Source organism: Dreissena polymorpha, chromosome 1 (assembly GCF_020536995.1).
Source record: "Dreissena polymorpha isolate Duluth1 chromosome 1, UMN_Dpol_1.0, whole genome shotgun sequence".
NCBI lineage: Eukaryota > Metazoa > Mollusca > Bivalvia > Myida > Dreissenidae > Dreissena > Dreissena polymorpha.
Genome location: NC_068355.1, coordinates 146,173,067 through 146,196,972, shown reverse-complemented (window position 1 = coordinate 146,196,972; position 23,906 = coordinate 146,173,067). Strand labels below are relative to the sequence as shown.

The window sequence follows — 23,906 nt, the reverse complement described above, 5'->3', positions numbered from 1 at the left end:
CAATACTGCCTATTATCCATGTATAAAGTTCCATCAACATAGCTTATGTACTGTTTGAGCTATAGCTTATGTACTGTTTGAGCTATAGCTTATGTACTGTTTGAGAGCTATAGCTTACGTACTGTTTGAGCTATAGCTTATGTACTGTTTGAGCTATAGCTTATGTTCTGTTTGAGCTATAGCTTATGTACTGTTTGAGAGCTATAGCATATGTACTGTTTGAGCGCTAGCTTATGTACTGTTTGAGCTATTACAGCATCCATATTTTATTTTTAAATCGTTTCTGTAATCACAGCATTAGTAATGATAGCAATCTCAATATTTTTAACTAACAAGAGATGTGTTTGTCAGAAACACAATGCCACCTATTGCACCGCTTTGAAGCAATAAATTTGACCTTTGACCTTGAAGGATGACCTTGACCTTTCACCACTCAAAATGTGCAGCTCCACGAGATACACATGCATGCCAAATATAATGTTGCTCTCTTCAATATTGTAAAAGTTATGACCAAGGTTAAAGTTTTGACGCAGCTTTGAAGCCATATATTTGACCTTTGACTTTGAAGGATGACCTTGACCTTTCACCACTCAAAATGTGCAGCTCCACGAGATACACATGCATGCCAAATATCAAGTTGCTATCTTCAATATTGCAAAAGTTATTCAATATTGAAAAACTTTAACCAAGGTTAAAGTTTTCCACAGAATGACAGACAGACAAGCCAAAAACAATATACCCCCGATCATTCGATCTGGGGGCATAAAAAGTTAAGAAAATTTATTACTTTTATTTTTTGACCTTAGACCTTGAAGGTTGACCTTAACCTTTCACCACTCAAAATGTGCAGCTCCACGAGATACACATGAATGCCAAATATGAAGTTGCAGTGTTTAATATTAAAAAAGTTATGATAAAACTTTAACGAAGGTTAAAGTTATAGGAAATTAAATACGATGATATGTGACCTTTGACCTTGAAGGCTGACCTTGATCTTTCACCACACAAAATGTGCAGCTGCATGAGAAGTAAGTAAGAGATTGAATGGAGAAATGAATTTGTTTTTAAAATTTTGACCTTTGACCTTGAAGGATGACCTTGACCTTTCACCACTCAAAATGTGCAGCTCCACAAGTTACACATGCATGCCAAATATGAAGTTGCTGTGTTCAATATTTAAAAAGTTATGATAAAACTTTAACGAAGGTCAAAGTTTTAGGAAAGAAAAATTCAATGATATTTGATCTTTGACCTTGAAGGATGACCTTAAACTTTACTTTTCACCACTCAAAATGTGCAGCTACATGAGATACATATGCATGGTAAATATCAAGTTGGTATGTTCAATATTGCAAAAGTTATCAAACTTTAACCAAGGTTAAAGTTTTGGGACAGACAGACAGACAGACAGACAGACAGACAGACAGACAGACAGACAGACAGACTGGACAAAAAAAATATACCCCCGATCCATTGATCCGGGGGCATAAAAATACAAAATATGAAAAAACGTGCGTATTACCCATAGGCTATCCGTTTACATACCAAGTTAAATCAACCTACATGTAGCTTGAGTACTTGTTGAGGTTTTAGATTATGATATTAAATTATTTCCTCATTTCTATAGCTATGAGAATTTTTATCTGACAAAAAAAAAAGAACTAACATGCATTTTCCTAAATGGCCCACTGTTCACATAACAACTTTTGTCTACTAAAGAACACTTTGAGGAATCACAAGATCAAGATTTGGACAGCCACTTGGACAGCTAACTGCAGGACATATGGAGGACAGATGGGAAGAAAACCTATAGTCCCCTTTGTTTACACCTGTAGGGAACTAAAAATACATTTCCATACTCATGCAAACCGATGACTAAAAATACATTTCTGATCTATTGAAATGGATTACTATGTATTAACATGGAGTAATGGATATGAGTCGTGTTCTGAGAAAACTGGGCATAATGCATGTGCATATAGTGTCGTCCCAGTTTAGCCTGTGCAGTCGACAATCAGGGATGACACTTTCTGCCTAAATTGGATTTTTGCTAAGAAGAGACTTCATTTTAACAAAAAATGTCATAAAAGCGGAAAGTGTCGTCCCTGATTAGCCTGTGCGACTGCACAGGCTAATCTGGGATGACACTTTACGCACATGCATTATGCCCAGTTTTCTCAGAACACAACACATATGGATTGTGGGATCAATGTATTTCTGTCAGTTGCTATAACCTGTTGTCAGGGATCATCTGTGCACACACCACTGCTAGCTTCAGGAAACAGTCCGGACATTCCCAACAAAACTTCTCTTTAAACGCCTCTACGTTTAAACCAAAGTCGTAACTTCTGGGCAGCAAATCTGGATCTGCATAGACCCTGCCAATAATCTGGAATCAATTTAGAGTTGAGTGGAAAACTGGTAAAGAGTATAGAAATGTAATGCAGATACAAAATCACAAAAAAATCAACAATGTTTAAAAAGTGTCACCGGCTACTTCTTTGAAATACAATGTTGAAGTTTCATCTTAAGCAAAAATACAATTAGTATTTGGTTTGAAGGACAAAAAGTGAAAAAAGTATACTCCACTTTAAACCTTGTTTGCAGAGGTAAAAGTTACAAACGATTAAATACAGGAATAAGGTCTATGCAACAAAGCTCTTTAAACAAGGGAATAAACACAAGTACATTTACATCTCATTCAACAACAAATGCCATGCATCTCACCTCACAGAGAACGATTCCAAATGAGAAGACGTCAACTTTTTCATCGTACTTCATTCCATTAAGCATCTCAGGAGCCATCCAGAATGGATTCCCGACCACGGTGTATCGCTTCTTACGCTGGTATCGTCTTTTTACTTGAGATTTCGCAGGCACAGGAGTTCTTGGAGGCTGCCTAAACAACTCATGGTCTGATATCACACGCGCCAAACCAAAGTCTGCCACCACAACAGTGCCATCCTAAACAATCCAATGCTTACTTGATTTTTTATGCTAATTTCAACGTTTTTTTCAGTCACATAACCTATGTTAATCTATTTCACAGTTTTTCTCAGTGGCCCGGTTGAGCATAACTAACTACACATACATCACTGAAAATTGCCTTACTTGAATAAAAGGTAAGAGTGATTGGACAACAAATAAACTCGTCAAGAAGTGAAAGCTTGGAGTCAAATCTTGTTGGAACAGCAGACAATAAATTGATAAATTTACACAATGACAAGGGCTGTTTGTAAAACATGCATTCCCCCATATGGGCTGTCAGTTGTAGTGGCAGCCTTTGTGTGAATACGTTCTTTGTCACTGTGACCTTGACCTTTGACCTAGTGACCTGAAAATCAATAGGGGTCATCTGCCAGTCATGATAAATGTACCTATGAAGTTTCATGATTATAGGCCTAATAATTCTTGAGTTATCATCCGGAAACCATTTTACTGTTTTAAGTCACTGTTACCTTGACCTTTGACCTAGTGACCTGAAAATGAATAGGGGTCATCTGCCAGTCATGATCAATGTTCCTATGAAGTTTCATGATCCTAGGCGTAAGCATTTTTGAGTTATCATCCGGAAACCATTTTACTGTTTCGAGTCACTGTGACCTTGACCTTTGACCTAGTGACCTGAAAATGAATAGGGGTCATCTGCCAGTCATGATCAATGTACCTATGAAGTTTCATGATCCTAGGCGTAAGCATCCTTGAGTTATCATCCGGAAACCATTTTACTGTTTCGAGTCACTGTGACCTTGACCTTTGACCTAGTGACCTGAAAATCAATAGGGGTCATTTGCCAGTCATGATCAATGTACCTATCAAGTTTCATGATCCTGGGCCTAAGCATTCTTGAGTTATCATCCGGAAACTTTTTTACTATTCAGATTTACTGTGACCTTGACCTTTGACCTAGTGACCTAAAAATCAATAGGGGTCATCTGCCAGTCATGGTCAATGTACCTATGAAGTTTCATGATCCTAGACCTAAGCGTTTTTGATTTATCATCCGGAAACCATCTGGTGGACGGACGGACCGACGGACCGACATGTGCAAAACAATTTACCCCCTCTTCTTCGAAGGGGGGCATAAATATTTGTTTATAAAGTTATTTAACCACAGTAAGTTTGTCATAATAATATAATACTAAAGCATCAGAGTTAAGTTAAGTAAAATTTGTTATAGATACAAACAATTATTTTGGTTTGTATTGCTTTCGTTATGATCTTGACCTTTTTGGTTGCGGTGTCAGTTTTAATTATGATTTTTGGTACGACAACATTAGTTACTGTTAACAGCCACTTACTGCTCTGCACAGGCAGTTGTTGGAGTTGAGATCCCTGTGTATGATATCCATAGAGTGCAGGTACGCCATTCCAGAAGAAATGTCTTTTGCCATCGTCACCTTCTGTTGCCATGATAACGAGATATCAATGTTCTGTAGAAGGTCCTTCAGCGTGCCCCCCTCAATGAATTCCGTGACCAGGTTCAATTTTTTCTCCTTGTACATCACACCGAGAAGCTTGAGCACGTTCGGATGATCGAGACTTTTGAGGACCGACACCTGCAAATAACAGCATTATATGTTAGTATCATATAAAATCCATGACATTACAGCCTGTAACATTGTAACTGATAATTTGCCAAAAACTACAGTTATTTGTTGTATTTCTATTTGTCTATGTTTGTTCTTCTAGGTCTGAGGTGAATTTATTGGATTAAGCAACCTTGTTATTATTTATCACTGAAATATAAACCCATGATAACCTTTGGTGAAATCACACTTCGTCAAGTAGCAAGTGGTTAGCGTACTAATAGCATACAAATCATGAAGTACTGGAAGAGCCTGCATGTGACTTGAAATATTTTATGCATTTTTGTTCTATGCTTTCGTTGTTTTACCAGAACATTTTTTAGTTATCTTTGGTTTCCCAGTGTGACCCCCAATTAAGAGCCATTTTACCAAGGGATTTATTTTAAAATACATGAGGGGTGCCCATCGGGGAATTATATTGTCTGCAATGGCAAAAATCCAAAAATAATCATTTGTAAGCATAAAATACAAAGAAAATTTGTTGGATTTGGTGGAATATTGATTTTATTCACTCATGATCATAGAAAAAATATATTTTCACAAATGGCGCGAAATATCATTTTCTATGATCACTTGTGAATTAAAATCAATTTTCCACCAGATCCAACAAATATCCTGTATTTAATTTACTTTAAAACATAAAAAAGATATTTATGTTCCATTTTTAAAAGATTATTTTGTAGTACGTATAACAAAGCTGTGTTAAAAGTATCATTTAACATTCACCTCTTTAAGAAAACTTTTCTGAGCATCTTCGTCAAATCGAAACAGTTCCTTCAACACCATGACCTCATTTGTGACCTTGTGAGTGACCTTGACTGCCTGCCCAAAGAAACCTTTCCCAAGAATTTGTCCAGGAACTAGGTCACTGGTTCGGAACACCCGGTGGGTTTGTGGCATGGAACGAAATGACTGTGCGCGACTGAGATCGACACTCTTCTGTCGTGGTGATGGCATGGGTGAGGGGGACTTGCTTCGTCTACGAACATGGCTATTCCTGTGAGAAATAGATAATTTCAGCAGTGTTTTAGGTTAATGGTCTGAAACATTACTTTTATTCTTATATTACATTACCCACACTGAAAAGACATTCATATATATATCAGGGGTTTTTTTTACAAAAAGGGGAAGACGCTGGACGCTGGGTAAAAGGGGAAAATCGAGCGCGAAAGAGACATATTTGGGGAAAAAATAAAAACTGCTCATTTCAATGTCTATAACTCACCTACAGACTTCAGGTTTTTTTTTTAGAAAAAGAGGCATGTCTCTGACCTTTTTGTTCTTAAACACATGAACAAGTATGATATTAAAGTCAAAGTCCTTAATAAAGTTGCAGGTGTAGATCTAATAATGGGAAATGTTTTCAACTGGGGCCGGGGAATGATGTCAATATTATGATTTCAATTTCATGATGAATGGGTTGACGATCTAGATCTGCTACAGTATTGGAAGGGAAAGGTGCGGCAGCTGCCGATTGTATACTTTCACTTTCACAATAATCCGACAGTATTAATCGATGTTGATTACATGTACCTCCGAATCTTGCTGGGTTTCAACGGTTTTTGATGATTCATTCTAAAAAAATGCGTCAACGCAATTAATATTTTCCGAGTCCGAGCGTTTTATTTTGTATGAACGCCAATTGTGAGACTCTTTTTTCTGTTTTAACGTTTATATCTTGGCTTTCACATAACCCGGATGAAAATTCGACTGGTTTCCGGTTATTAATTGACGAAACACCCTTCTCGCGCAAGACCGGAATCCAGTAAAATAGTCACATGATTAGTTGCCCGGTTTCCATGACGTAATTTAACAGCTATATATAGAATCACTGGGATTCCGAGATTTGAGTGTTCGTCGGGAGAGAGCGAGATCGTTGTACATGGTACAAATTGGATAAGTGTCGACTTCCCAAAAGAAAAAAAAACATTTCTTTGAGGGTAAAATATTATATTTTGGTGAAAAATTATATTTTTGGAGGGGAAATGGTATTTTTAGGGGAAAAATTCTGGTAGGGGAAGACGCCGAATATCGGCGTCATTTTCTTAGTAAAAAAAAACCCTGTATATGTATACTAGAATGTTCATTAAGAAAACAACTTAAGCAAAATCTAACAAAAGATCTGATTTTAACATCTGTACTCATAAAGTAATTTGGAAAAGAAAATTATATTTAATTTGCCAATACAGAATACCTCCAGTATTTAAGCTGCTTATAATTGTAAGTTAAATAAAACTACTAACTGCTTTATTTGCATCAACATGTGTCCTGCCACAGACAATGGACAGAGACTTTGAATCATGTTCACATCATAATACAGAAATAATAATTTCATTAACAAAATTGGAATTTTTCACAAATCCAGGCAAGTGTGATGCTACAATGACTGCATCTAACCTATGTTCATTTATAAGTTCCTTTGGGCGCAAGAGCACTTTGGTTCCCTCGATGTCCACAGATCCAGGCGACTGAGCTGATCCACTGTCGGAATCCTCGCTGTCCGATTTGAATGACCTTGACCCCTGCCTAGACGGCAGCGGGGACGGGTCACGCTCCACTGTGAGTTTCAGTGGCGTGTTTTCATCCCTGAGAATGGACGTGATCTCCAGCAGGTGCCTGTCCTGTACGCTGTAGCCGTTCACTTCTATGATCTTGTCCCCCACGCTGAGGTCCTCAATAATGGGACTTTCAATTCTGAAAGGATGTTCAACAAAACATTAGACTTATCATATAGTATTTTTTTGTTATCAAAAATCATTTTTATTGCACATCATTTTAACTACAATGTGTATAGCATTTACAGGATTAATCTGCAAAAACTTTTTGGCAAAAACAATAATCCATTTCTTAGCAATTTATTCTTCAAAACACTGTAACAAAGGTGTTTTCTTTCCCTCACTTGAGTTAATAATAATAGGACTTTTGCTAATTTTATTACTAAGAATAAACTAGTGATGATCATGATTTGAATTTAGCTGATTCATAATTGGGACAAATGTTTTAACCTTGTTTCATATACATACGCTAATAAATATGACCTCTAAAGTGTTAACAAGCTTTTTTTTTTAACCTAGTGTTTGACACAACATGATCCAGTTTTAACAGAATGGTTACAATGTTCAAACTTATTTCCTGAAGATTGTACAGCAAGTGTAATAGCTAGTGTTCACAAAAATTTCCTTCAATTTGACCTAGTGACCTAGTTTATAACCACACATGACAAAGTTGGTCATTTAAGGTTGTTGGTAAGCTAAATGTTGATGTACGGCAACACACAAAAGACAAACGGTGATCGCTAATGGTCAACATGTGTATATGCTTTAGAAGGTAAACATTAGATCAGTACATCAGAATTATGGAAAATAAATGTAAGTATTTACATGTTTTAGTTTACTACAAGTACCATCATTATATTCTCATCTTCTGTTTTAATAAGCATACTGTTGTTTTTACAAGAATAATAATTTGTTCCAGTAACAATCAAATTTGTCTCTGTGTTTACAGATATAAAGAACAGCACTTAAAACAATTGAAGATGGAAGTGAATTTTCTACAACATACTTGAAGTTAATAAAATAATAGACCAGCACATTTTATGTAGGAAGATCTTGTCCCTACTAAATAAACTACATGATATAAATGATAAATCATATTTCACAGAAAAGCTTTATATAAATCAGACAAACATAAATGGACTATAAAGCAGAAAAGAATACTGCTTGCTTGTGTCAATAAATACTAAGTTGTGTATAAGATCAACAACTGAATTTAAGGCTATCTCCACTGAATCCATATTCATGATTCCTGGCCCTGTAATTCTAGTCTGGATAGACTGCCACAGTTCATGATATTCAGATCAATGTAATTCAGACGGAAGAGTACACAACTGAAAAGCCTGTAGTCAATAACAACTGGAGATTTATTTCACAATATTAATTCCCAGAAGATATCAGCATTTTGTTATACATCTGAATATCTGTACTACTTCTATCTAGATTTTCTGGCTAAAAGATAAAATGCTGTTGTTTCAATAATTTAAAACCAAACTTTCAAGTTTTATTGCACAAATAAAAGTGCTTACTTTCCAATGACTGTGTGCATCTGAGCCTAACAACAAAGGTCAGTTTATTCAACAAACATTTAAGAATAAAAAAGTAACAAAATAAAGTACTGAAAAACCCTCTTTATTCTCTTTTATATTTAATTTGGACTAAAACAAACACTCTGATTCAATCGTACACACTGCAGACTGAAACATGGGAAAAACAATCAGCTATTTTAAGGAATAATTCTGAGTACATACTTGGAAATCTTCAATTGTGAGGAGGGCATGTTCTCAATATGAAGTGCCAGCCTATTTCTTTGAGCAACTTTCTTCTCCACGCTAAAATGCAGCCCACGACGATTGTCTGGTGTTGCAGGGACCTCTATCATCTGTATGGAATGGGGTTGTCGTCGGCGACCAGGTGTCTCCATTAGCAACGACTTCATTTGCATGTTGTAGCATTCACCACTGGCAAAGTCAGAATGACTCATTTATATGAGCCACCTTCTGGGAAAACAGGGCTTAATGCATGTGCAAAAGGGTGTTGTCTCAAATTAGCCTGTGCAGTTTGCACAGGCTAATCAGGGACAACGCTTTCAGCCTAAACCCGATATCCGCTAAGAAGAGACTTTTTTAAACAAATATAAAATAAAAGCAAACTGTTGTCCGTGATTAGCCAGTGCCGACTGCGGAGGCTGATCTGGAGAACACATAATGCACAAACATTAAACACTGTTTTTTATTTTAGCAAGTCTGACATACCTTTATCCACTCTTATAATTAATATCTGTTTTATTGATTGATAATGTTATAGGAGAAAAATCCTCCAAAGATACTCTTATTTAAAGAAAATATGTGTGACATGCTGGTTTAGGGAACACATTTCATCATAAAAAGATCTTTATGCCTAGTATCTAAACTAGAAATGTGTAACAGGCACTAATGCCCCCACAACATATGTTTGGAACAAGAGATGTGTTTGTCAGAAACACAATGCCCCCTATTGCGCCGCTTTGAAGCCATGACCTTGACCTTTCACCACTCAAAATGTGCAGCTCCATGAGATACACATGCATGCCAAATATCAAGTTGCTATCTTCAATATTCAAAACATTATGACCAAACTTTAATAAAGGTTAAAGTTTTAGGGAAAATACAATGCTATTTGACCTTTGACCTTGAAAGATAACCTTGCCATTGACTTTTCACCACACAAAATGTGCAGCTCCGTGAGATACACATGCATGCCAAATATTGCTATCTTCAATATTGCAAAGGTAATCAAAACTTAAACCAAGGTTAAAGTTTTGGGACACACACAATGAATGAATGAATGAATGACAGACAGACAGACAGGCCAAAAACAATATACCCCCGTTCTTTCGATCTGGGGGCATAAAAAAAAAAAATCCACTAATCTAACATGGATAAAAGGCCATAATTCTGTTAAAACTTGAAGCATTTGAAATTTGTTTGTTTGCAATTGTCTGCCCATTTAGGTCATTTAACGTTAAAGTTTTAGCGGATATTACAATTATATTCTGACCACCACTGTCCTGTATTATTCTCTTTACATTGCATATTGGTCAGACTCCAGTAATAAAAATTCACCAGAATTTTTGCTGAATGCATTGTTGTATATCTTAATTTACCAGAATAGTTTTGAGCGTTCCACTAGGGCATATTTCTCTCCATCTCCTATATATGTATGGCAGCTAGCACACTGGAAACATTCCGGATGATAGTTGTGGTCACCAGCCACCTGAAAATATAGATCCAGATCACTTCCTGCCAAGTAGAATACATTGTTCGATTATTAAGCAATTAAAATGATGTTCTAAAGAGTCAACATAAATGGTTATTGTTTTAAAACAAAGTGTGAGGTGTTCCACATTACAGAAAGAAATATGGTACTGAATGAGAAAGACATGATCAAAACACGTCAATACCTTTATTATAAGCAAACATTAATCAGTTTAAAAATACGTCTCGTATATGCATGTTCATTAATAGTATATTGCTTGAACTTCAATTACACAACATTTATTACAATACTACCTGCAAATGTTAAGAATATACATTACAATTAAGCAATATGCACATCCTATACATGTTAAAGAACCTTCTGCAACAGTATAGATATATCGTTACCAATAAATGCTTGAAAAAAAGGAATGTATACCGATGCATATCAATGACAAATTGAGTATTGCCAGGGAAACACCAATTATCCATCAGAAAAAAAGATTGACAATAAAAAATAGTGGCAATATAGCGGCACACATACTGATGAGCGAGAAAAAAAGATAAATCGTTGTTTAGACAACAACTAAAGCACATCAAGGAACAAGTCCATTTTCTTAATCATATCCCTAAAGATTTAATGACTTTCATTATTCCATTGACACCTCAATCTGGTTTGTCATTATTACAAGGAAATTTACATGAATGCATTAAGATGATTCAATTATTCTTTACAGACAGCAAAGCAGAAGGAAACGAATGGATAACTATTAATAAGGAACAGTGCACAAAAAGTGAATAATGAAGAAACTGAAAGGTGGGGTATTTGCTTGAACCAGTTTATTATTGCTAAGCTGTAAAACCTAACTTAATACATGCACATTGTTAAAAATATCCCCCCAACCAAATCTTGGACTAGATATAAAAATTCTCGCTGAAAGGCAGTCACCATAAACACAAGAACAAAATCACTGTAAAATTAAATACAATCAGCAAATTCGTTTCATTGATTTCTCTCCCAAAATACATTTTGCTCCCTTGATGTATGGTAAAATCCTAATAAAATAGAACAAGAGCACCGCATAACGGGTGCCAACGATCGGCTGCGGGTGCAGTTTTGAATAAATGAAAACTTGTCACATTAAAATAAATAAAAATTTAAAGGTCACAGTGACCTTGACCTTTGACCTAGTGACTCAAATGGGTGTGGCGTGTAGAGCACTTTGATTTTAGAGCCAATGTTAAGGTTTTAGCACGGCGGATGGCGAGCTGGCTATGACAATACCTAGGGTTTTCTCCGAAAATAGTCGAGCTAAAAACTACGTGTAAGGTTATTGTTTGTATGAATTGTAATTCTTCTTATTGATACACCCATAAAGTTTCATGTTGAAATCCTGTTTGATATATCAGATATAGTCCTGAAAGTTACATCATTCAAAAACAACAAAGGGCAAAAATTCAAATTTAAGAAAGTGTAGGATTATGTTTTTTGGGTTAAGAACTTCTTCTCGTTGATATCAATACATCCATGAAGTTTAGTGTTGAAATATTGTATTGTATATGAGATAAAGCCCTGATAAGTTACATACTTCAAAAACAACAAGGGCAATAACTCTCATTAAAGAAAATGTAGGGTTATGGTTCTTGAGCATTCTCACTAGTCGCTTCAATCCCAGGTACATGTTTCTTGTTGAAAGCTTGTATTTTATCTGAGATATAGCCCTGAAAAACTACATCATACAACAAAAACAACGAAGGGCAACGTAGAGTTAAGGTTCTTATGCATGGCACTTTTCCTCATTTATATCTAGTATAATCTCATGAAATTTCATGTTGATATTGAGTTTCTGAGATAAAGCACTCAGAAGTTTGTGACAGAAGGATGGATGGACACCTGAATTATATATCTCTGCCTTTAGCCGGTGATAACAAGCAAACCTGCCAAACAATTTTCACTCATCCTGATAACACATGCACTCTTCGTTATATATGTGTGAAATAAGAGAGCACGAGGCTGATATGATTTTAATGTTTTCTGAAAAGTCAATACCTTACAGTTCCATTAATTCCATTCCGGAAAGCATTAAAATATTTGATTTCATATACAACATTACGTCATTCTTCCTTGAGGAAAATGTGTTACCATCTATTGGTAAACAACAACCCCATCAAAGTGTGTGAAATGACCTGTGAATGTCTTGCATAAGCAGTTTCCTGTATAAGAAAACACCAGAAGTTACTCAATAGGAAAACAATCAATTATTTATGACAATCAGAGGATGATCTTCAATGACTTCCTCATACTTGAAGGGGGATTATACCCCCAATATTCTTTGACATTTTGGCATGCAACTACATAAGGCTTCCAACCATACTGCACAAATGTATGTGAATGTGTTTAAAACTTTCAGGGCTTTTTTAGGCTTCAGTAAGGACCTGGAGTGTGACTCAGCATTGCAACTTAGTTAACTAACTAGATTCATGAAAACTGCAATAAATCAAACATTCCTATAAGTTCTGGACCGTCGGACCTGACCAACGTTTTTAAGACAAGTCCGATTGAAAATGCTATGTTGCCGGTCCAAATGTCTGGCAAATAATTTAAGAGCTAAAGTTTATTCATTTCCTAGAATTAAAACCTGAAAATAAAAGGAAGCTAATATGAACTATGAGTAGTAAAAAGTATGTTGTATCTTTTTTTAACATGCATGAAATGTTACTGCGCATGTGATTCCTCCTATGCGAGTAAATCTGTTGATAGTCTTTTACAGATAAACAAAAACACCTTTTGCAACTCAGATCGTTGAACTCAGTATATTAACAGTTAGTTCCCTGATCGAAATTACTCTTCATAGTGCTTTTTTATTGATTTATTTATCTTTGTGGCCAGTTTGTTTACATTTAAAGTTTAATGTTGAGTTGTCATACAATTTCACGACCGGCAAATTTTTGTCATAAAAAATTTCTCATTTTAGATAATTGCTTTGTGTTAAAAACTTAGTCTTTTAAAGAATGTTATTGATATCCCACACATGTTCTGTTGTTATAGGTACTTCTTTAATTCCTAACAAGTATAAATGTGATTAAAATAAACAAATAGTTTATTTACATTCTTCAGTAACTGTCCAATTAACTAGCAGTATCTGCAAACACTTGTTTCAAGAGCAATTGGAATACCAGTATACAAGTCTTGAATTTTAAATTGAGAAATTGCATTGTTTTTAAATATTTAGGATTAATTAATTTTCTTTAGAATACTCTGAGTGTGCTGTGCTTTGTATGTTTTCATTGTTCAGAGTTGTATTTTGTATTTTCTATTTCATTTTTCCAAGTATCATTATGTCAATAAATTTGAGTTGGTGACGTGATGTTTCAGTTCTATGAATCCCAGTCCAGTCCTGCAAGTTTTTAAAGTCCACAGGACCGAATGTCGTATGGACTTTTGGGATGTCTGATTAATGTTATAAGTATTATAGCTGCTATTTCCAGCTATTGGTATTATGTTTGTTTCTGTATGTATTTAATCAACTTTTGTTTTTGTCTCTGTTTTATGGTCTCATGCTGTAGGAAATGGGGAAGACTGGGGTTCACAGAGACCCCCCATAGAGCAAATAAAGCACAAACGTAAGTTCCACTCACCATAACTGGTCCCGTGATGACCTCGGAGCAGCCGTTACAGGCCTCACCGAATGTGGACCAGTAGTCTGACTTGCAAAACAGCTCACCATGCTTCTCAAAGTACCAGTTAGACAGGCATTTGTGGCACTTAGAGCATCTGGAACACACAAAGGTCATGTTGGTTGTTACCATTGGTTACTGAACGAGGCATTCTTGTAATATTTTAAAGGCCTTATGAATATGTGAAGTATTGTGTACATGTAAATGTGTACGAAAAATCACATGACTATATTAATTATCTTTAAAATCTAAAAATGCTTTTTAGGTAAAGAAAAACAAGTGAACCTCCTTAACAGAAACACAAACAAAGAAACATCTAACATGCGCTATATTAACCGTTGACAAAAAATGTATACATTCCTATTTAAGTGCCATTTTGTTATTACAAGACATTCATATGTTAAGGAAATGAATTCAAACATGAATTTTGATCCATCTTAAACCAATAAATTAAGCAACCAGAAAAATGTTCATAGGAAACAAATGGCCCCTCATTCAGCTTTTGTTTTACAACTCGACATCACGAAAACTTAACCAAAATATGGTCGGAGGTGGGCAAGTTCAAATGCTGGTTTTCATTTTTTAACAATATATCCCTGTAGTAGCAATACTTTTTGGTGATGCGCGACATAAGTAACACATGTTGATTTTTTGCTGAAAATGGGTCATAATTTCAGTTTTGTAGAAAACATCCAAACTTAAATATGGAAGTGTACAACATCACATGGGATACAAGAGGGAAACATAGGTTTTATCCATGTCCCTCTTTATGTATGACACTTCTGTTTGTAAATGTCTGTGTACAACATCACATGTATTCAAAGTTTCAATATTTCAGCACTAATATTTTTAGTTAGGTGTGAAACAAAACAAGAGGGCCATGATGGCCCTGAATCGCTCACCTGACTAACCAAATACAATCCAAACTCAGATTTCATCAAAATAAACATTCAGACCAAATTTCATAAAGTTTGGATGAAAACTGTGACCTCTATTGTCTACACAAGGTTTTTCTATTATTTGACCTAGTGACCTAGTTGTTGACCCCAAGTGACCCAAATACAATCCCAACCCAGATTTCATCAAGATAAACATTCTGATCAAATTTTATAAAGATTGGATGAAAACTGTGACCTCTATTGTCTACACAAAGTTTTTCTATTATTTAACCTAGTGACCTAGTTTTTGACCCCAGATGACCCAAATACAATCCCAACCCAGATTTCATCAAGATAAACATTCTGACCAAATTTCATAAAGATTGGACGAAAACTGTGACCTCATTGGCTATACAAGGTTTTTCTATTAATTGACCTAGTGACCTAGTTTTTGACCTAGTGACCTAGTTTTTGACCCCAGATGACCCAAATACAATCCCAACCCAGATTTCATCAAGATCCATTCTGACCAATTTTCATAAAGATTGGATGAAAACTGTGACCTCTACTGTCTACACAAACAAATTGTTGACGGACGGACGGACGCACACACGCACGCACACACAACGGACGCCGGACATCACACAGTCACATAAGCTCACCATGTCACTTCATGACAGGTGAGCTAAAAACCAGACATTTACAAACAGAAGTGTCATTTATAAAGAAGGACATAGATAAAACCTATGTTCCCATCTTGTTACACTGTTAGGGTACCAACAAACTCAATAGCCTAACAAACTAGGATTGTATGCAAAATGGTAGAAATAATATATGCTCTATAATGATCAAGGATCACATTTATTGAATTAGTAATCAAAATTATATATTCATAAATTAATCACTTCCTTCCCACTTAACATCAATTAAATATTTCCTGATATGACATGTCCTCTTCATAGATGAGTTTCTGTTATAGTATTATGATCTTGTCATACTGCGTACTTAATAATTCACATCTAACAGTCTTACGTTCATAAAGAAACAAATTCCCACGTATGTTATGCAGATCAATGTTTTCTCAGGAATATCATGTTTGTGTGAAATTGTTCAAGATTATATTGATTATTCCACACCTCCACAAAGAATGACAGTCAGGTAAAAGAGGATTGTCAAGAAATTGATCCTATCAGAGCTGAATACATATCACTATTTTCCACAGCAATATACATGAAACAGCAGCTACTAATTGGTATAAACATATAATTATCATACTATCTTTGTCAGGATTGCTTACTTTGATAGCACTAACTGCAGTATATCTTTGTTGGGATTGCTTACTTTGGCAGCACTAACTGCAGTATATCTTTGTTAGGATTGCTTACTTTGGCAGCACTAACTGCAGTAAATCTTTGTTAGGATTGCTTACTTCAGCAGCACTAACTGCAGTATATCTTTGTTAGGATTGCTTACTTTGGCAGCACTAACTGCAGTATAGGATTGCTTACTTCGGCAGCACTAGCTGCAGTATATCTTTGTAAGGATTGCTTACTTTGGCAGCACTAACTGCAGTATAGGATTGCTTACTTCGGCAGCACTAGCTGCAGTATATCTTTGTTAGGATTGCTTACTTCGGCAGCACTAACTGCAGTATATCTTTGTTAGGATTGCTTACTTTGGCAGCACTAACTGCAGTATATCTTTGTTAGGATTGCTTACTTCGGCAGCACTAACTGCAGTATATCTTTGTTAGGATTGCTTACTTTGGCAGCACTAACTGCAGTATATCTTTGTTAGGATTGCTTACTTCGGCAGCACTAACTGCAGTATTTTTATCTTCAGTTTAGCACTAATGGTTAAACTGTAGTATTTTTATGCCCCCAGATCGAATGATCTGGGGTATATTGTTTTTGGCCTGTCTGTCTGTCATTGTATGTGTCTGTTTGTCTGTCACAAACTTTAACCTTGGTTATACTTTTGCAACAACTTTTGTAATATTGAAGATAGCAACTTGATATTTGGCATGCATGTGTATCTCATGGAGCTGCACATTTTGAGTGGTGAAAGGTCAAGGTCATCCTTCAAGGTCAAAGGTAAAAAAAACACTTATGTTAAAATTGCTGTATTTGTGTATGGTCAGCTGCGCAGTAATGATTTAACTGATCTTTCTTTTTGGTTTAAAGAACAAATTGGCTGAACTGACAGATTTAGATGAATGGAAACAATAGTTATGCAGATAGTTATTACGTTAAATATATTTTGTTTACACTTAATTTAACAGGGGAGTCCACCTATAGACTGGGAGGCCACTGGTTTGATCCCCACTGTGGGAGCATTCTTTAGATCTCCCAAAGACGCCTAGTACTAGTTCTATGCCCAGGAATTGACTCGAGAGCGTTTCTATAAGCCTGAGGGGTTCCATGCAATCGAGCTAAAATAAATAGGTCTAAACTAAACAGGGGAGTCTAAACCAGCACAATGTTTCTCAAAGTGAGAAAACACTTTTTTTTAGATTATTCACTTTCTCAATTGTCAATTACTCATAATGTGCATGTGGCTTTTTAGAGCGCGTATAAACGTATAAACACCATGTACATGTAATTATCAGAAAGTAATCTGATAGTTAACTGATTACAAGTAAGTTTTGACCACGCCAATGAAGGCTGTTACGCTCACACTTACACAATCATTTGCTCACTAAATAACTGTAAACATGTATCAAAATGAATATTTTACCCATTTTGCTTAAACTCTACATTCATAAATTTAAAGTAACCATGAAATATTATATCCACGGAATTCTTAGTTTTCGCTGTATGGACTGTAAATTGATAATTGAATTATTTATCAAGCACACTACTGTAATAATATGAAGGTATCTTACTTTTAAAAGCACATGAATAATACAAAAATGTTAAGGAAAACAAGTCAAACATTCCGCACAGTTTAACCATTCTGTTTCAACAGCCCAAATACGCCAAATGTATTATATATTACTGGACCTGTATTGAGCACCCCAAAAATCAACAAGAGATGTGTTTGGCAGAAACACAATGCCCCCTATTGCGCCGCTTTGAAGCCATATATCTGACTTTTGACCTTTAACCACTCAAAATGTGCAGCTCCATGAGATACACATGCATGCCTCATATCAAGTTGATATCTTCAATATTGCAAAAGTTATCGCAAAACTTTAACCAAGGTTAAAGTTTTGGGACAGAATGACAGACAGACAGACAGGCCAAAAACAATATACCCCATTCATTCGATCCAGGGGCATACAAATAAATCATCCTCTAACGTTCCATGAAGAAGACATACCAAAAATACTTTCCATGAAGAAGACAGAACAAATAAGTAATACATGCATTCAAAGTTAACAACTTTGTCATAATTATTTTATAGAGGTTCAATTTGTAACAACAACACCATTTAAATTGTAATGAGTGGCTAAAATGAACAAACACTCCTTTTAAACATGTCATTACTTAAAGTCAATTTAAATCAGACCTCACTTGATGTATTGGGTACATTGATACCACTGCACATGGTGTGATCGGCTGAACATAGTGACACATGATTTTATCGTGGGAGTGAAAACTTTTATTGACATAATAGATACCGGCAGATGCAATCTTATTGACTTCACCATATTGATGTTAATTAAACTAACCACAATACGTATGTATCATAAATTAAACATAAACATGTAGCAAAAATTACTTACACATTCATAAATATCCTCGCTGCAGAAAAAATATAATACTCCATTATTAAACATTATTTTTTCAATAAAAGAAATACAAATTATAAAAACACTTTGAAAAACAACATTGAAAGTTTGTAATCTTTCAAAAGGTCCTAAAAATGTAATCCATTTTTAACAGACGAAAACCGTCAACTCTGGAGACAAACTTTATTTCCATGAGTCACACCACAAATGGAAGTTTATTCTGTTAATGATGATGATGACTCAGCAAAGAATGAGAGTCCTTCAAAGGCAAGCGATCAATATTGAGTACTAGACCAGAACACTAGACAAATGGACCAACAATACATGCAGATGCATACAGCTAGGAAAATACTGCATCATCAATAGCTGCTAGTTCAATCGAGGCTCGATCAAATATAAAAATAATTAGATTGGTTCAATTTTTAAATTATTATTTCTGTCAGTATTAAAACAGCCTACATACATTACATAATTGTACCTACAAATATCAATGTCTCCTGTCGAAACATTGCTGAATAATTGAACGTATTTAATGAAATAAATGGAGTATTGACTCCGGTTAAGTAGCTCACACATAGTGCAACATTGCAAAAATGACAAATTGCCCAGAATTCACTATAAATTGCTAGTATGGACAATCAAAAACGACATTTGGAAATTTATTCAATATTATATGTTTTAACCTATTATCTTTATTTCATTGAAATCTGTAGGCTTATCTTTATTTCATTGAAATCTGTAGGCTTATCTTTATTTCATTGAAATCTGTAGGCTTATCTTTATTTCATTGAAATCTGTAGGCTTATCTTTATTTCATTGAAATATGTAGGCTTATCTTTATTTCATTGAAATCTGTAGGCTTATCTTTATTTCATTGAAATCTGTAGGTTTATCTTTATTTCATTGAAATCTGTAGGCTTATCTTTATTTCATTGAAATCTGTAGGCTTAGTGAGACACTCTTGAGTCTGTTTCCTAGGAAGAATGAGTACTTGGTATCTTTGGAGAAAATCTTGAGAACCCTTCCTGAGAAGGAATCAAACCTTTAACTTCATGATGGATATATGAACACATGCAACCTACGCCGCCAGTACCTTATTTTTTCATGTATTTGAATAAGTATTCTTGAATATGTATTAATTGTAAGTCTCCTAGTGATTAAGCTGAGAGCAGAAAGGCAGCTGAGGAAAAGGGCACAACAATTAAACCAAGGAGAACAAAGCTAAATGACAAGCACAACATTTCATTATCAGCGAATTGTTCGCCCAGAAAATACATTATTACAAGGAAGTAATGATCCAATTATTTTAAATGATTGGTTCAATAGTTAAGTAACTCAATGGATTTGATCATTAATGTGTAAAACAAATCATTCGATTCAGTCATTAGGTAATCTAAGATGACTGCCCAGTATTAGTAATACAACCTCTTCAATGATAATTGAAATGTAAACTTTAATTGTGAAAAGTCTTTTTTTAGGAAGAAACATATCAGAGGCTGATAAATCATGCTGTGCTTTTTTGGATAAAATCAACAAAATTTGCAACTACTGAATACTAAATTCTAACAGAATGCCAACTAAAACTTGGGTGAATGAATACTTATAACGTGCCTCTGTTTTAAAATGAAACAAGTGATTTAGCTGAACCAATTTTTCTATTCATTAAACTATGTCCTTGATCTTTACCCTATGGTTCCATATGTAATACATGTACCAAACAAGGTATACATCTACTGGTTCAATATGTAATACATGTACCAAACAAGTTATACATATACTGGTTCCATATATATAATACATGTACCAAACAAGGTATACATCTACTGGTTCCATATGTAATACATGTACCAAACAAGGTATACATCTACTGGTTCAATATGTAATACATGTACCAAACAATACATCTACTGGTTCATTATGTAATACATGTACCAAACAAGTTATACCTCTACTGTTTCAATATGTAATACATGAACCAAACAATACATCTACTGGTTTAATATGTAATACATGTACCAAACAAGGTATACATCTACTGTTTCCATATGTCATACATGTTCCAAACAAGTAATACATCTACTGGTTCAATATGTAATACATGTACCAAACAAGTTATACATCTACTGGTTCCATATGTAATACATGTACTAAACAAGGCATACATCTACTGGTTCCATATGTAATACATGTACCAAACTAGAAATGGCGCGGCAGAGGCCGACGCGTATCCCCACGCCGCATGTTTGACTCAGGGGCGCCCCATGGTTGGTAATGGGTCCATGCATAGTTGAGATTGACCGTATTGTCATAAGAGAAGTTCAGTATCAATTAGAAGTGAATCGGTGTAGAAATGAAGAAATTATAGTAAAAGACAATTTTGGGTGGGTGTGGCCTATTATGGGCGGGGCACCCCAGGGTTGGTAAAGGGGCCATACATAGTTGAGATTGACCGTATTGTCATAAGAGATGTTCAGTATCAATTTGAAGTAAATCAGTGTAGAAATGAAGAAATTATAGTAAAAGGCAATTTTGGGTGGGCGTGGCCTATGTGGGCAGGGCGCCCCAGGGTTGGTAATGGCGCCATGCATAGTTGAGATTGACTGTATTGTCATAAAAGAGGTTCAGTATCAATTTGAAGTGAATCGGTGTAGAAATGAAGATATTATAGTAAAAGGCAATTTTGGGTGGGCGTGGCCTATGTGGGCGGGGCACCCCAGGGTTGGTAATGGGGCCATGCATAGTTGAGATTAACTGTATTGTCATAAGAGAGGTTCAGTATCAATTTGAAGTGAATCGGTGTAGAAATGAAGAAATTATAGTAAAAGGCAATTTTTGGTGGGCATGGCCTATGTGGGTGTGGCATATTATGGGCGGGGCGCCCCAGGATTGGTAATGGGGCCATACATAGTTGAGATTGACCTTATTGTCATAAGAGAGGCTCAGTATCAATTTGAAGTAAATCGGTGCAGAAATGAAGAAGTTAATGTAAAATATCATAAAAAAATGAGTGAAAATCTCTGACCCATCCCCGCCCCAACCCCCATAACTTTTGACCCAGGGGTCAGATCAAAATTCCGTCACTGTCACCGTCGCACATTTGCTCATAGCTACCATGTATGTAAGTTTCAAGGTTCTAGTGCAAATAGTGTAGGAGGAGCAGGTGGCCAGGACGGACGGATGGACGGACGGACTGACGCGCATCAATACAATATCCCCACTTTTTCTCCGAAAAACGTGGGGATAACAAGTTATACATCTACTGGTTCCATATGCAATACATGTACTAAACAAGGCATACATCTACTGGTTCCATATGTCATACATGTTCCAAACAAGGTATACATCTACTGGTTCCATATGTAAAACATGCCCCAATCAAGGCATACATCTACTGATTCCATATGTTATACATGTACCATACAAGGTATAAATCTACTGGTTCCATATGTAAAAAATGTAACAAACAAGTTATACACCTACTGGTTCCATATTTAATACATGTACCAAACATGTTATACAGCTACTTGTTCTATATGTAATACATGCACCAAACAAGTTATACATCTACTGGTTCCATATGTCATACATGTTCCAAACAAGGTATACATCTACTGGTTCCATATGTAATACAAGTAACAAGTAAGGTATACATCTTTTGGTTTTTTATGTAATACAGGTAACAAATAAGGTATAAATCTACTGATTCCATATGTAATACATGTACCAAGCAAGGTATTTCGGTGGAATACCTCCATCCAAACTTATGTTATTCACTGGAAACCATTATACTTTTTTTAGTTTTAGTTTGATGTTTACGGTTGACCTGACTAGCCTAAAATGTAATCCAAAGATAAGTCTGCATGTAAGATACACTCACAATTTAAGTGCATAAACTGTATCCAAACTAACGTTACTGGGTGTATGACTATGCTATTTGTCTATTTTTAATAAAAGTGACCTTAACCTACCCCCGACACACCATAAATACAATCCCAAGCTAGGTCTACATGCAAGCTTGATAAATATATCAAAAGTCACTAATGGTCCATGCAAACTGAAGTAATTTACCGGACACTGTTTTATTCTGCCTGATGGCACACCAGCCTGTCTGCAATATCACAACTTAATTATTAGGATTTTTTAACTTTTTGAAAACCAGGTTAAAAGTATGTTATTATCATTTCTTATAATTATGTTTATTATTCTAGTTGTGTTAAAGTGATATTTTATCAGTCTTTTTATGACAACAATAAACTAGAAATGGCGCGGCAGAGGCTGAGGCGTATCCCCACACTGCATGTTTGACCCAGGGGGCGTCCCACGGTTGGTAATGGGGCCATGCATACATGTAGTTGAGATTGACCGTATGTTGTCATAAGAAGTGTTCAGTATCAATTGGAAGTTAAACGGTGTAGAAATGAAGAAGTTCATGTAAAAATAACATAAAACAAGAGATGTGTTTGTCAGAAACACAATCCCCCCTACTGCGCCGCTTTGATTAAAAAAAATCATTTGGCAGGTTGATTAATTACCTCCCTTTAAAGATTATTACTTCCCTTGGATTTGTTTTTTTTTACCTTTGACCTTCAAGGATGACCTTGACCTTTCACCACTCAAAATGTGCAGCTCCATGAGATACACATACATGCCAAATATCAAGTTGCTATCTTCAATATTGCAAAAGTTATGGCCAATGTTTAAGTACATAACCCCACCCCAACCCCCATTTTTTACCCAGGGGTCAGATCAAAATTCCAAATAGTGCAGGGTCCCACATATGCTCATAGCTACCATGTGTGTAAGTTTTAAGGTTGTAGTGCTTATAGTGTAGGAGGAGATAGTGGCCAGGACGGACAGACAGACGGACGGATGGCGGAGATAACCACAAAATCCCCACGCTTTGAAAAAGCATGGGGATAATAACCTAGAATTTCTGTCAAAGCTGTTTGAACATATAAATAATTGATGTTTTTGAGTTTTAAAGATTATTTTTACCTTTCAATTTAAATGGCAACACAAAAGAAAACTTATTGATATGTTGATTTTTATTTTTCATCGATCACTACTTGCACAGAAACTTTTAAATATTTTAATTACTAATACATTTATTAATCTTTTAACACATTAAACAAATTACATTTCAAAAGTAATTTATTAAAAAATATCTTAATTTCCGACCAAAAACAAATTATTTCAGGAAAAGAACATAAATAATGTAATGACAACATTGAAGATTATGT

General features: G+C 35.4%; 1 protein-coding gene across 4 annotated transcripts in view; it reads right to left on the bottom strand.

Annotated features, from left to right (window-relative positions):
* LOC127854370 (LIM domain kinase 1-like) overlaps positions 1-23,906 on the bottom strand; it is a 47,559-nt gene that overhangs the window by 6,995 nt on the left and 16,658 nt on the right. For 2 of the 4 annotated variants that reach the window (XM_052389429.1, XM_052389430.1), the window contains 8 exons: positions 14,017-14,152; positions 10,287-10,396; positions 8,893-9,102; positions 6,987-7,283; positions 5,316-5,586; positions 4,302-4,559; positions 2,728-2,964; positions 2,235-2,389 (listed from right to left, as the gene is read on the bottom strand). In XM_052389429.1, the coding sequence (XP_052245389.1) occupies positions 2,235-2,389; positions 2,728-2,964; positions 4,302-4,559; positions 5,316-5,586; positions 6,987-7,283; positions 8,893-9,102; positions 10,287-10,396; positions 14,017-14,152 (1,674 nt within the window). Of the gene's footprint in view, positions 1-2,234; positions 2,390-2,727; positions 2,965-4,301; positions 4,560-5,315; positions 5,587-6,986; positions 7,284-8,892; positions 9,103-10,286; positions 10,397-14,016; positions 14,153-18,660; positions 18,680-22,734; positions 22,775-23,906 lie in introns of all 4 variants that reach the window. The other 2 variants (XM_052389431.1, XM_052389432.1) reach the window with 2 other exon arrangements.